Here is a 15,674-nt window from a genome sequence, read left to right on the forward strand (position 1 = left end):
GTGCAGTCCTCAGTTGCAGTCTTGTTTGTGTCATCTGCCAACCTTGGCATATTTGTAATTTTACAGAAAATTTTCTCTAAGCAAAAATATTAATGAGCAATATAAACTTTATAGGCAAGTAGAGTGTATTTGTCCCTTGTGTTGTGGTGTTTAGAAGAATCTTTTTTTTATTTTTTATTTTTTTTAGAGAGAGAGAGAGAGAGAGGGAGAATATTTTTAATATTTATTTTTTAGTTTTCGGCGGACACAACATCTTTGTTTGTATGTGGTGCTGAGGATCGAACTCGGGCCACACGCATGCCAGGTGAGCGCGCTACCGCTTGAGCCACATCCCCAGCCCTAGAAGAATCTTTAAGGAGAGTTGCTTTTGCCCCAATTTAAGAATCTGGGATAACATAGAACCTAAAGAAATTCAAGTCTTCCAAGAAAAAAGTTCAGAAAACATTTAGGTTGTTTATTTTTAAGTGCAAATTAGAATTGATTGAGGATCTTTGCTCTATTGCCATTCTTAGAAATATATGGACTGGGGCTGGGGATGTGGCTCAAGCGGTAGCGTGCTCACCTGGCATGTGTGGGGCGCTGGGTTCGATCCTTGCACCACATAAAAATAAAATAAAGATGTTGTGTCCACCGAAAACTGAAAAAAAATAAATATTAAAAAATTCTCTCTCTCTCTCTCTCTCTCTCTCTCTCTATCTTTTAAAGAAAAGAAATATATGGACTGTTTTAATGGTATAATAAGTGTGTAAATCTGTATTGTCAGGCTGGTTCTAGCCACACGTGGTTTTGGAGCACTTAAAATGTGACGAATGTAAACTGATAAATGTTGTAAATTGAAAGTAGACATTGGATTTTGAAGAGGTAGTACCCTCATTTCTTAAAAAGAAACTCGTTGAAAATTGTTCACTTTTTTTTTGAGTTGGCGGTCTCATTTTGTTGCTCAGGCTAGCCTTGAACCCCTGGACTTAAATGATTCTTTTTCTGCCTCCCAAGTAGTTAGGATTTACAGGCATGCTCCACTGCACCCAGCTAGGTAGTTCATTGTTAAATGTTGATTAGAAATGATAATATTTTGAATCTCTTGGGTTAAGAATAATATTAAATTAATTTCACCAGTTTCTCATTTACTTTTTGTTGTTGTTACTGGGAATTGAACCTAGGGACACTTAATTTTGAGCCACATCCACCTTCCTTTTTGTTTTATTTTATTATTATTATTATTTTGAGACAGGGTCTCACTAAGTTGCTTACGGCCTCATTAAGTTGCTGAGACTGGTTTTGAATTTAGAATCTTCCTGCCTCAGCCTCCTGTGTCACTGTGATTATGTAAGCTACCACATGTGGCTTTCTTTTACTTTTTGATGTGGCTACGGTTGGCTCATTTTGTATTTCTATTGAACAATTCTGCTCTACGAAGAAGAAGAGCATTGTCATTGGTAAAGATTGTGTTCTGACTTTTATCATCACTATTCGACCAGGGGCTGTTAAATTTTAACAGATGGGTAACTCTTAATGATATAGAGGAATTAGTTTAAAGACCTCATAACAATGAGAGAACATTTATAAATCTGACTATATCTAGTAAATAAAGGAGCTTTGAAAAACAGGCTGCTTATTAAAAACCTTTGGAGCTCACAGCTTACTTAGCTGGGACAGTATGCTTCAGCTGTCTCAAGAGTTTTTTACTACCAATCTTCAAACACAAAATTTGCTGCTAAACTTAGACAAGATAAGTAAAAGTGGGAAGCTATATGTGCTCAAGAGATTTTTTCCCCTTCTGAAGTAGATCTGCCTCTTTTATGTTCCAAAATTTCACTTTTTGCATGTGTATATATGTAAAATTTCCTTCAGTTTTTATTGAACTCACACATCATGATGATTTTGAAATTTTGTTTTTGGACTGACTTCATCGGGACCTGGCTGCTTGTTTTCATAGTATATGATGTCTTCCAGAAGATCTCTGTCCCTTGTTCTGGTCCAGCTTTATTGTCTTTACCTTGATTGATGTCTGCTAGGTATGCCTAGCAGTGGACCATTTAAGCTCAAGTTGTGATTCTGTAATATGAATTTTCCAGCAGTTTTCTATGTCATTGAAAACTTAGCAAGCCAGATGTTTAAAGACTATATAATTTTATGGTATGAGTATACCATAAAATAGGATAATTGATTGGATTCAGAGGTAGAGTTCTAATGCAGCAGTTAAGAGCATGGGCTTGGGAGTGGGACTGAGCCTAATATTTTATCTAATCAGCAGTATTTTGGGCAACTAGTTTAATCTCTGTTTTCTCATCTGTCCAGTATGAATGTAGCCCTGGCCATGTTAGTCAGCTTTCTATTACTATAACAAATACTTTAAATAACTTATCAAGAAAAAAGGTTTATTTTGGCTCACAGTTTTAGAGGTTTCAGTCCATGACTGGTCGGACCCTTTGCTTTTGGTCCTGTGGTGAGGTAGCAGTATATCATGGCAGAAAGTAAAACTGCTTACCTCATAGCTAAGAAGCAGAAGTCAGAGAGGAATAGACTGAGGTTCTATTGTCCCCACTGAGGGCATGTCCTCTTTGACTTAAAGACATCATACTAGGCTGTACCTCTTAAAGGTTCTACCACCTCCTGATAGTGTTTTTCTGGGGAACAAGCCTTTTATACATGGGTCTTTTGGGAAAAGTTAATATCCAAACTATGGCCCTTGCCATTGTGAGGAATAGAAGGGGAGGCAGATACATTCACCAAAAAGAACCCAATTGTTAGCTTTGGGTCACTGTGACCAAAATACCTGACAATAACAACTTATTTTGGGTCCACAGTTTCAGAGGTTCAGTCCGAGGTTGGCCAAGTCCATGGCTCTGAACCTAAGGTGAGATAGAACATCATGGTAGAAGGGCATTGTGGAGGACAGCAGCTCAGCTCATGCAGCCAGGAAGTAGAGAGCACAATTGGAACCAGGACAAGACATATACTCCCCAAGGACATACCCCCAGTGGCCTACTTCCTTCAGCCATGTTCCATTTGCCAACAGTTAACCATCTAGTATAGTAGGCCTTTCATATTATTAATCCACCAAATGGATTAATGCACTGATTAGGTTATAGCTCTTATAATGTAATCATTTCACCTCTGAATATTCCTACATTCTCTAAGATGAACCTTTGGGGGTGGGGTACAGCTCACATCCAAGCACTAACACCAATCATATCAATTGAAACTTACTATAAAAAGTATGAAGATTGTGCAGAACAGTTACTATTGTTTCATTATGTTGCTTCTAAGTACATATAGATCCTATCTTGGATGAGTACTTGGAAAACTTGGAAAACTTCTCCTTTAAATATTCTTACCTTTTCAGTATCTGTATCACCACTAAGACCCCTTTAACTGTGCCGACTCTTCCCCAAAGTCCTGGCTCCACTATTCTTTTGTTGTCTTTGGATTTGACTGTTGGTGCATTAGTTCTGGGAAAATCACTGACAGGGATAAACAACTAACTCTTGGTGTGTCATTGGTCTTTTTCATAGCACAACTTCACTGTGTTACTATCTTAAAATATCATAAGAAGGAGGATGGGAAGGTATAGTGTAGGTAAATGAATATAACAGAGAACCCTTAGGCTGAGCACAGGGATGATAATATCTCCTTATTTTTAGGGATTGTTTGACACTTAAATTAGACCTGTTGTAATCTTAATTTTTCACTAATACGCTATATGAACATTTATAAAACATTTCTTTTAGATTATTCCTGGGCTCTTCATATATATATATATATATATAAAACCTTTGATTGACATAATATTTTGAGGAGAATCTTTGTCCCACAAATTTTATGAGTTTTATTAAACAAACTTGTAGGTACTTTCAGAAATAAGTCTTTTGTTTTGGGAAAAATTCTACAGGAAAAGTACATATGATATTTACTGAGACTACAAGTACCTTGTTGGGTTTTTGCTGTTATTAAGCATCTGGACTTGTGCTGGCACTGGTCCTGTGTGGCTATGTAAACTGAAATTAATTAAAGTTAAAAAAATAAATTTAGTTTCTCAGCTGTGCTAGCCACAGTTCACGACCTTGTTAGCTGTATGTGTCTGGGGACTACCACATGAGTACACATATAGAACATTTCTGTCATAGCAGAAAATTTTACTTTATAGCACTGAACTTGAGTTTAAGGAAGTTAAATAACCCTGTGTTTAAGTAGGAAGTATTATCAAAGTCTTGGGTATTTACTACTAAAATTGCTTACTTTGTTTTATGTGATTCTATAGCATCTATAAATGTTACTATGAATATTATTCTAGATGCAAATTTACTACCTAGATTAATATTTCTAAAATGTTTTTTAATTTTTATAAGTAGATACAACTTTTTAAAATTTCAGTGTTTCTTTACTTTTATTCTTCATTTCCTGATGCTGTATTAGAAATTCTATTTGTTTTTATAGCATTTAAGGATTTAACTCTATTCCATTGCCATGGCCTTATAACATCAAATAATAATATTGATAGGAATAATACTGATCATTTTCAGTCTGAAGGGTGATTAAGGTATATACTTAGAGAGTTAAAAAGAGTACAGATATATCTCATTTTTTGTATTAATAGGCCTTAGGAAAATGTGAATAATGAGAAGAAACTTGCTCCTATTTATTATGCAATATGCTGTTACATAAAGTTTGTTTAGAAAATGGTTAGAAGATTTGTAGTTCTTTTTCATTAAAAGGAAATATTTAAATTGTTTTTTAATCCTAGGAAGCTCTACAAAGGATCATTTCAACTCTGGCAAATAAAAATGATGAAATTCAGAACTTTATTGATACACTAAATCAAACATTAAGAGGAGTTCAGGTATGAGTCTTTATTAAATTTATGTAAATATCACAATGAATGAGTATTGAGTCAAATTATAAGTATAAATATACTTTACATTTATAAATACAAATACATTTACATTTATAAATACAAGTACACTTCTGCTAATGGAGCTGTGAGCAGGGTGTTTTAAATGGGAAATAAAGTAAAAAATGCTTTCCTTGCCATTCCTGTGTTATTTGTGGAAAAATCAAATAGTAAAGGAGAAGGAAAACTCTGGAGTACTTGCTAGGGAATATTACAGTGCTCACTTTCATATTTTTCTATTTGATATTTTTCTTTTCTAATTCCAACTAGGAACAAATTGTATCCTTACAATGTACCTGCAAGTAATTTTTTTTACAGTAAATAGCAGAAAGAAAATGTAGATGGTGAGAGGTCTACATGAAATAGACGAAAGTAAAACATAAAAGTTAAAGTGCCCAATTAGGAGGAAGAGGAATATTTAAGGAAGTGGTTCCAGGTTTGAGTAGACAATCCATGTGTTTTTCACCAGATGTTGATTGTAGAAGGAAACTTAAGGTAAACTGATGATTCTTAGGCTGCATCAGGAAGAAATAGGAAATCTGAACAGACCAATAAGTAAGGAGATTGAATTCAATAATAATAAAAAAAATCTCAGATCTTGATGACTTTATAATTGAATTCTATCAGATATTTAAAGAAAAATTAATACTAGTTCTCAAACTTCAAGAAAATTGAAGAGGAGGGAATTACTTCTAAGCTTATTTTATAAAACCAGCATCACCCTGGTGTCAAAGCCATACAAGGATACAAGAGGAAAAAGACTATAGACCAACATCCTTGATGAATATAGATGCAAAAATCCTCAACAAAATATTACCAAACTGATTTCAACAGTACATTGAAAAGATTATTCACTATGGCTAAGTATAATTCATCCTTATATTTGTATGGTTCCTTATAAAAATGTAAATCAACAAATATAATACATCATATTAATAAAAACGAAGGACATAAACCACATAATCAACTCAATAGATGCAGAAAAATAATTTGACAAAATTCAGGATCTTTTCATAGTTCAAAATTCTCCCACAAATTCAGTGTAGAAAGAATGTACTTCAACACAATAAAGGTCATATATGACAAGTGCACAGCTAATCTCATACTCTGTGGTGAAAAATTGAAAGTTTTTCTTCTACCATCAGGAATAAAACAAGGATGCTTGCTGTTACCACTTATATTCAAAATAGTATTGGAAGTCCTATTCAGAGCAGTTAGTAAGAAAAAGAAATAAAAGACATCCAAATAGGGAAGGAAGAAATGGAATTGATAATATAAAATTATGTGTAGCAAACTCTAAAAACTGTAATGAAAATCTGTTAAACCTATAAATTGGGTAAAATTGTAGGATACAAAATCAACACAAAACTTGGTAGTGTTTGTATACTAACAACAGACTATCTGAAAAAGAAAATAAGGGGAAAAAATCTCACTGTAGTATCAAAAGTGAAGTAAGTAAACTTAACTAAGCAAGTGAAAAATCCATATACTGGAAATTACAAAACCTTGATAGAAGAAATTGAAGAAGGCATACATAAATGGAAAGATGTCTCATGTTCATGGATTGGAAGAATTATTATTTTTAGAATATCTAGACTACTCAAAGCAATCTATAAATTCAGCGTAATCTTTATAAAAATTCCATGTTATTTTTCACAGAAAAAACTTCTAAAGTTAGTCTGAAACTATATAGACTCTGAATAACCACAGTAATCTTGAGCAAAAACTTCTGGAGGCTTTGAAATAGTTCCTGATTTCAAAATAAACTATAAATCTATTTTAATCAAAGCACCATAGTACTGATATTAAAATGCAAACACTTTTGGTGGCTCACACCTGTAATCCCAGCAGCTCAGGAGGCTGAGGCAGGAGGATTGCAGGTTTGAAGCCAGCCTTAACAACTCAACAAGGCTGTAAGCAGCCTAGCGAGACCCCAACTCAAAATAAAAAGGCCTGGGAATGTGGCTCAGTGATTAAGCCCCTTGAATTTAATCCCTGGTATCAAAACAAACAAACAACAACAACAATAACAACAAAAAAACAGATAATTTGACCCATAGAACAGGATAGAAAGCCCAGAAATAAACCTATGCATTTATGGCCATTTGAGGCACGGGGCGGGGCGGGGGGGCAGTCTCTTTAATAATAAAAGTGTTGGGGGCTGGGGTTGTAGCTTGGTGGCAAAGTGCTTTCCTGGTGTGTTTGACGCACTGGGTGCGATCCTTAGCACCACAGAAAATTAAACAAAGGCATTCTGTCCATACACAACTACCAAAAAATTTTTTAAAAAATAATAAAAGTTTTAGGAGAAATGGATATCCACGTGGAGAAGAGTGAAGTTGGACCCTCTTCTCAACAGTGTACACAAAAATCAACTCAAAATGGATTAAAGACATACACATAAGACCCGAAATTGTAAAACTATTAGAAGAAAATGGAGGGAGGAAGTGCTATGATTTTGACCTGCACAATAATTTTTTGGAAAGGACCCCAAAAGCATAGACAATAAAAACAAAGAGCTGTTGAGTTTGAAACTCTTGATCAGTGAACAAAAGACTCATCACATTTGACATCTGGAAAAAGATGTTTTAAGTTAGAGCTGGTACAAACTTATAATTCTGATTAACAAATTACTAGAATTCTTGGAAGTCCCAGAAAACAAACAAACAAAAAGGACAGTTATTCTATATAGGCTTGTCACTAGATGAGGGTATAAGCAATGGTAGGTACGAGACAATAAAACTGGTAACTGAGAGGAAGAGAGTAGTCTAGCTCCTTTTTTCAGATAAATAAACTAAGGCACAGGAATTTAAGTAGCTTTTACAAGGTTGCACTGTTACTAGTGGTTAATCTGCCTTCCAGACTCTGCATTCCTTCTCCAAAGCTTGTTTTTGCTTCTATAAATGAACTAATAAAAATGGTGAACACTACTTTTTGTGAGACTCCATTGAGATGGTGTCTGGATTTTATAAACATAATCAAAAGTTTGGATATATTAAAATACATCTTAACCAATGCCAGTTTGCTTCTCTTAATAGAATGTCTTATCAAAGCTGAAAAATGCGTTAAGGGAATTTCTTCTCTCATAATTGTTGAAAGGTGGATTTGCTATCTAGGGATTTCACAAATATTTTAAGGTATTTCTTGTTAAAATAGTGGCATCCTGCTTAATGAAACAATAAGAACTTTGGAAAGTCGAGATTTGGAATGCTTTATTGATGATGCAGCTACAACTAGTTGTGTAGCTTTGGAAAAGTCACTTATCTATATTTTAGTTTGTAAAGTGCAGGAGGAGTTAAATTACAAATTCTAATTATGAGATCATTTCTGATATTCCTTCTGGCACAAAATTCAATGTTTGATAAATCTCATAGGATCTAGTAGTGAATTGCTTATAGTCTTTTAAGTTCTATATATTTTATGTAAATGCAATGTTTTAGATAACCTAAAGAATTTTAAAATTTACACAAAATCAGCCCTATTCCTATATACCCAAACTGTTCTTCAGAGTTGCTGAATTAAACTCTTTGCAATATTTTATTAAAATTCTTTACTGGCGAGGACTTAAAAACAGCATACCATAGGGACACAGCCACATCAATGTTTATAAAAGCACAATTCACAATAGCTAAACTGTGGAACCAACCTAGGTGCCCTTCAATAGATAAATGGATTACAAAAAAGTGGCATATACACACAATGGAATATTACTCAGCAGTAAAAGAGAATAAAATCATGGCATTTGCAGATCAGTGGATGGAGTTAGAGAAGATAATGCTAATGAAGTTAGCCAATCCCAAAAAAAACAAATGCCGAATGTTTTCTCTGATATAAATAGACTGATTCATAGTGGGTTAGGGAGGGGGAGCATAGGAGGAATAGACGAACTCTAGATAGGGCAGAGAGGGTGGGAGAAGGGAAGGGAAGGGGGCGGGTATGGGTTTAGAAATGATGGTGGAATGTGATGGACATTATTATCCAAAGTACATGTATAAGGACACAAATTGGTGTGGATATACTTTTTATACAGCCAGAGATACGAAAAATTGTGCTCTATATGAGTAATAAGAATTGTAATGCATTCCACTGTCATATATAAATAAAAAATGATAAAACATTCTTTGCTGGTCATTCTGCTAATACTTCAAAAGTTAAGAACCACTGGCTTAGGAACTGCCTTAGAGCCTGAAGGTCTAGATAAAGGTGGGAACTTTAAAACAACCTATTTCTTGTCCTGTAGAAGCAGTTTTATAAAAGTAAAGAGTGTTTGGGTTAGTACATAAAAGGCAGTTTAACTCCAGCAGAGCTAAAATACCACCTTCCTCATTAGCAGCCAGCTTTTTGTATTCATCTCTTTTTAAAGCCTTCAATGAAATTTAGAAGTTTTTACTTTTACATTAGGCTTTGGCAGTTTGTAATAGAAACCTGTCCTCCCCTTTGTGTATACCTTTCAGTTCTTAAATGTTTGAAGGCTTTTCATTAATAGCATTCTGTTTTGTTTTTTTAAAACAGGAAAATTCTTCTAACATACTTTCAGAGTTAGATGAAGAATTTGATAGTTTGTACTCTATATTGGATGATGTAAAAGAAAGTATGATTAATAGTATCAAGCAAGAACAAGCTCGTAAATCACACGAGTTACAGGTGAGACCCTCAGCTATTTAAGTCTGAATATTCTATTTCATGCTTGATGTGTTGAAAGCAAAAATTAGTGAATTTGTGAGTATTCACTAACTATACTTTTATTCAAGAATGGTTTTTAACTTTGCTCAAACTTTCTTTTTTAAATTATGGTTAAGAAATAACAAAATTTACTTTCAGATGTTTTTTAAATGTTGTAATTATGTTATCATGTAACAGAGCCTAAGAACTTTTAAATTTTATTACAAAGCTGAAACTATGTGCCCCTTGAACAAAAACTCCTTATTTTCCTCTCCTGCCAGCTCCTGGCAATCATACTGTTTCCTCTTCCATTGTTTTGATTACTCTTAATATCTCACATGAGTAGAATTGTAAAGTGTTTGTCCTTTTGTGATACTGTTATTTCACTCAGTATAATGTCCCTAGGGTTCATCTGCATTGTAGCATGTATCAGGATTTCCTGTATTTCTGGTTGGATAATATTTCATGTGTGTACATATTTTCTTTTATCCATTCATCTGTCTGTCAACGTTTGTGATATTTCTACCTCTTGATTATTGTGAATAATGCTTTGGTGAATTTTGTTGTGCAAGTATAAACCTAAGATGCTCCTTTAATTCTTTTGTTGTATACCCAGAAGTCAGATTGCTAATCATATGGTAGTTCTCTTTTTAGTTTTCTGAGAAAATTTCATATTGTTTTCCGTAGTGGCTATACCATTTTACCTTCTTACCAACAGTACATAAGAGTTCTGTTTTTTCTACATCCTCACCAACGTATTTTCTGGGGGTTTTTTTTGTTTGTTTGTTTGTTTTGTTTGATAGTAGTTTTTTTTACAGTTTAGATTTGCATTTGTCTAATGATTAGAGATGCTGAGCATCTTTTTGAATTGTTGATCATCTCTGTTATTTTCTTTGGAGAAATGCCTATTCAGGTTTTTCTCCACACCCATATTTTACTTTGCATTTTGAGACAGAGTGTTGCTAAGTTGCTAAGGCTGGTCTCAGCAACTTACCTCAACTTCCTGAGTCTCTGAGTTTACAGGTGTGTGCCACCATGTCTGGCTAAGTTGTAGGAATTTTTTATACATCCTGGGTAAATATTTTTTTAAATATACTTTTAGTTGTCAATGGACCATTATTTTTCTTATTTATATGTTGGTGCTGAGAATTGAACCCAGTGCCTCACACATGCTAGGCAAGCACTCTCCCACTGAGCTACAAAGCCCAGCCCATTCTGGGTATATTTTAATTTAACTATTTATCTAGAGAACTTCACTCATGCTAGGCAAGGGCTGTAGTACTGAGCTATATCCCATAACCATACATTCAGGATATTAACCCCTTATCAGAATTTATTGCAAGTTCCATTTATCTGTTTTTGCTTTTGTTACAAATACAGTTGCAATATGTGGTGTAATGAAGATTTCCCCCTGTGTTTGAGCTTTAAGGGTTTTGTTGAGAAAGTTGGTGCCTACATCTATATGATGGAGTGTTGACCCCATGTTTTCGTCTAATACTTGTAAACTTTCTGGTCTAATTCCTATGTCTTTGGCCTATTTCAGTTTGACTTTTGTGCAGGGTAAGAGATAGGGATCTGGTTTCATTTTGCTACGCATAGCTGTCCAGTTTTCCCAGCACCATTTTTTTTTAATATTTATTTTTTAGTTCTCGGCAGACACAACATCTTTGTTGGTATTTGGTGCTGAGGATCGAACCCGGGTCGCACGCATGCCAGGCGAGCGCGCTACCGCTTGAGCCACATCCCCAGCCCCCCAGCACCATTTGTTAAAAGTCTGTCTTCTCCAAAATATATTTTTTGCACCTTTGTTAAGTATCAGATGGCTATAAGTATGTGGGTTTGTCTCTGTCTTCTACTCTGTTCCATTGGTCTTCAGTTTATTTTAATGCCAGTGCCATGCTGATTTTGTTACTATAGCTTTGTAGTATAATTTCAAATCAGGTGTTGTGATGCGTCCTGCATCTCTTTTCCTGTTGATTATTGCTTTGGCCATTCAGGGTCTCTTTCTTTCAAATGAATTTAACAAAAATTTTTTTCTAATTCTGTGAAGAAAGTCATTGGTATTTTGATGGGGATTGCTTTGAATCTGGATATTGCTTTTTGGTAGTGTGGCTTTTAATGCAATCTTAAGGGGAAAATAAGTAGGCTTGAATATGGAATAGAGACTAGTTAAATATTCTGAAGAAGAATCTTATATACATTTAAAAGCCTAGTAGTTGGTTTGTTTCTCTGTTTGTGGAATCACTACCAATCTTTTCACATGACCTACAATTGAGAAGGAAAGAAGAGAGAGTGAAAGAGAAAACTAAATGAGATTGTATTAGGTGGAATTAATAAGTAAGCATGAAGACTGAGCATATCACTATAACAGTTCACCTCTTTTGTTTCTCTTCATTCCTATTTAATTCTAGGTACTTGAATTGTAGTTCTTATGCTATCCAGTCTTGGAAATTTTAATTAATATTTTAGTAGTATGCATTTCTTGAATAGTGTGATAAGTGATGCTCAACTTGAATGTACCTGCACCTCATTTCACCAACTTTAGCTTAAATAGTTATCATTAAGAAATTTAGTCTTCATTACAGAGGATGTTGTCTGAAGGTAGATTGTTATTTTAATTTAAATTGTAGATAGTTTTCTGACTACTTTTAGTAATAGAGAAGAATCTTCAAATAAATTTGGCCCCAGTAGTTTATAATTCTTTTCTTTTTTGTTTTAAATTCTATCTTTATACATACAAAGCTAAGCTCTTTACATAAATTATGGAAAGAAATACAAAGTATTAAAATAATATAAACTTATTGAATATATGACTGGTCATGATTATCTTGCTTCAGCAGCTCTCTGAATTTTTTTCATTACTGCTATTAAAATCACTCATAAATTTATTATAACAATGTATATTTTAAATTTCTGATGGCAATAAGAAACTTCATATTAATGATTTAGTTTTTTTTCCCCCTTAGAATCAGCTTAGTCAATGTAATAATGCCCTGGAGAATTCTGAAGAATTGCTAGAATTTGCGACAAGGTCCTTAGATATAAAGGAGCCTGAAGATTTTTCAAAGGTACAAAAAAAAAAAAAAAAACACTTATGAAAAAAATTTACTCTAATGCACTTTATAAAGGAGTTAACTCCTTTAGTTTTGGATTTGTTTATTCATTTCTTTTTAATTTATTTTGTTTTTTCCCTTTTTTTTATTTTGTTGTTCAGTCATTTCTAATGTTGAAGAAGCTTGGGATTTCTGGATAATTAAAATGCAAGCTTCTCAAGCTGCTTTGTTTTAAAGGAGACACTTATTAGTATGTATCTTTGGGATCATGAAAACGTTAACTATTTTAGTTTAATTTTTCTTTACTACTCAATTCAGATGAATCAAGTTACTTTTCTTTTAGTTATATCTCTTGGTAATTATTTAAAGGTACTTATGTACTTGAATGGAGTCATAACTTTCTTTTAGACTTTTCATGACCAAGGAAAGAAGATTGATATTACCATTGATGTGGTTCAAAACTAGTTTTCCAAGAGTTGATTGGGAAAACATTATCAATTGATACATATAAGCATTGTAACCCTGTGAAACTTCTTATTGGAGACAAATGTCCTGTTATTTAGCCTAAGTAATTGAATGTTTTATTAAAACATGAAAAAGTAGGTCCTTGTTAAAGGGTATGTTTGAATAAAAATAAAAGGAATAAAGAGGTAGCTAGCTTCTGTTTTAACTTAGAGTCTCTCATTTAAAGGATTCTGAATTATATGCTTTTTTTAAAATTTTTTAACATTTTTTTTTTTAGTTTTTAGCGGACACAACATCTTTGTTTGTATGTGGTGCTGAGGATCAAACCCGGGCCACACGCATGCCAGGCGAGCGAGCTACCGCTTGAGCCACATTCCCAGCCCCTATACTTATTTTAAATAGGGTGATTTTAAAATGATTTTCAGTTTATCAATTTAAAACTCAAGGATGTAGAATTAGCAAAGACAAGATATGAACAAGGGGAAATTAAACTATATAATTAACAAAATGTTACTGTATAGTTTATCAGGATTAGATTTAAGTTTGATGTTCCTATTTGTGGACTAGGCAGTGAATTGTATTAATGTTAGAAAGGTACTTTTATAGTCCATTTGTATCTAGTCAATGTTTTCATTCTATGACTTTCCTGTGAACTTGAGGTAGAAAAAAACTCCTTGATAACATTTTTACTCTAAAAATGCAAAGATTTAAAGATGAACTTTAAAAATCAATTTATTCTTTTAACAACATAAATCAAAGTAGACTACTACACTAATTAATTCTTAGATTTGTAGGTGAGTTGTAAAAAGTTTACCTTTGCATTTGGTAGGACTTGCTGTGAAAAGGAATTATGAGGAAACTTTTTCTTACTTCAAAATACTTTAGTAGTATGAGATGTCCCCTATATACAGGGCATTCACCTGATAAACTGAAATATCTGGAACATAGCCAAGAAACATGCAGAAAGTTAAAAAAAAATGTTTTGAGTCATCAAAATCATTGTCATGGAGTTCATGAACAGGAATTTATATTCCCTATTCACAATGATGACTCAGAGTCTGTTGACTATTAATTTGAACACGGTTCTTCTAATTTTTAGGGTTTTTTTCTTTTTTTTTTTTAATAATTCCTACTTGTCAACAGATTCCCCTTCTGGTGGAGTAGGGTAGCTGTTTCTGGCCAGTGTAATCCTAACAGCAGGAGTTAGTCCTAGAGTGAAGAAGACAGGAAAACTAAAAAATGTGAACACAAGAACTCAGTTGTGTTTAAATAGGGCTATTATTTGGAAAAACTGTGATAATTGTTTATTTATTTCAAGTTTCTCATTCTGTTGGCATTTTCAGTATAGGTCTCTCCTCTTCCTCTCAAATGCTGCACATTTATCTTTCTCTCTTCTTTGTTCTTTCTAGCTTTGTTTCTGTTAAATTTTTTCCCAAAAATTGTAAATTGGAAAGGTTCTGATAAATCACATTGTGGTTTAAAAATATTTTCTTAATATGCCACTTTGTTTTTTCATTATCTAATTTAGTCTCTTCTCCCAGCATTTTATAGTACTTCTTTGTATCTTAAACCATTTGGAGAGGTGAAGAAATGAATTGTCAGTCTTTCCTAACCAGAAATGTGAGTTTATTCAAGAAAAATTCTTAACTGCTTGAAGTTTTTTCTTAGTATCATTTCCTTATCCATCTGCAGTGGTTTATAGGCCTGCTTCAAACACATAGTTGTTGACAAAATAAGGAGAGGACTTTTAAGATTAATTATAGACCAATAGCATATTGTTATATCTGGAAAAAGAAATTCTTTTAAGGCATACTATTTGTGAATATTTAAGTGCTTAAATCAAATTAATATGAATAGTTCATGGGGACAAAAACAAATTATTAAGGAAAAATCCAGGCAAAGGGTCCTGTCATACTTCTTATCTTTAAGAGTATCTTACTACCAATATTTACATTATCATGTTACCTTACCTCAGCATGAAGCTGCTCTGTTCACCACCATCATACAATCTCAAAGTAAGCAAATAGAAATAGCACAAATAGGATAGGATTTTTGAACATATTTTTACTTAAAAAAAACTACTAGAAGTTTGGTTAATAGTAAGTATATGCAGAATGATCACCAGCAAATGGGATACAAATTATTAGGTTTATTCCTGGATGAACAAGTTGCCAAAGCTCTATCAAATCTGACTTCTCTGCTAATAACTTGCCTGTGGAACACTGCTTGGATCCTTTTCTTCAGGTGATATTCTTATCCTAACCCTGAATGTAGACCTTGAATTCTCCCTATGAAAAGAGTTGGGTCAGCAGAACAGTTTCCAAGTCAATGTAATAAATTTGCCACCTCATTACAATGCAGTTGTCAGACTAGAAGTGAGCGAATTGTTTTCCTGCCCATGAGTGCCCACAGTAGAATAAAAAGTGCAGAGTAGGGTAAAAGGGGAGCAGTGCCTTCTGCATTTTACCACAGATAAATACATTAAAGTGGGTTTAATATATTTCTCTCTTCTAACTCAAAATAACTCACTACTGGAATATTGTTTAGCAAGTGTCAGGCTCTGGCCACTGGGAGGAGAAAACAAGGAAAGAACTCACGCAGCA

General features: G+C 33.6%; 1 protein-coding gene across 4 annotated transcripts in view; it reads left to right on the plus strand.

The window, feature by feature from the left end:
* Fsd1l (fibronectin type III and SPRY domain containing 1 like) overlaps nucleotides 1-15,674 on the plus strand; it is a 70,244-nt gene that overhangs the window by 11,328 nt on the left and 43,242 nt on the right. For 2 of the 4 annotated variants that reach the window (XM_026380364.2, XM_026380371.2), the window contains exons 2-4: nucleotides 4,745-4,840; nucleotides 9,404-9,535; nucleotides 12,520-12,621. The exons of 1 other annotated variant lie outside the window; for it this stretch is intronic. In XM_026380364.2, the coding sequence (XP_026236149.1) occupies nucleotides 4,745-4,840; nucleotides 9,404-9,535; nucleotides 12,520-12,621 (330 nt within the window). Of the gene's footprint in view, nucleotides 1-4,744; nucleotides 4,841-9,403; nucleotides 9,536-12,519; nucleotides 12,622-15,674 lie in introns of those variants that run through there. One more of the 4 variants, XM_077797068.1, reaches the window with a different exon arrangement.

Source organism: Urocitellus parryii, chromosome 4 (genome assembly GCF_045843805.1).
Source record: "Urocitellus parryii isolate mUroPar1 chromosome 4, mUroPar1.hap1, whole genome shotgun sequence".
In the NCBI taxonomy this organism is placed as follows: domain Eukaryota; kingdom Metazoa; phylum Chordata; class Mammalia; order Rodentia; family Sciuridae; genus Urocitellus; species Urocitellus parryii.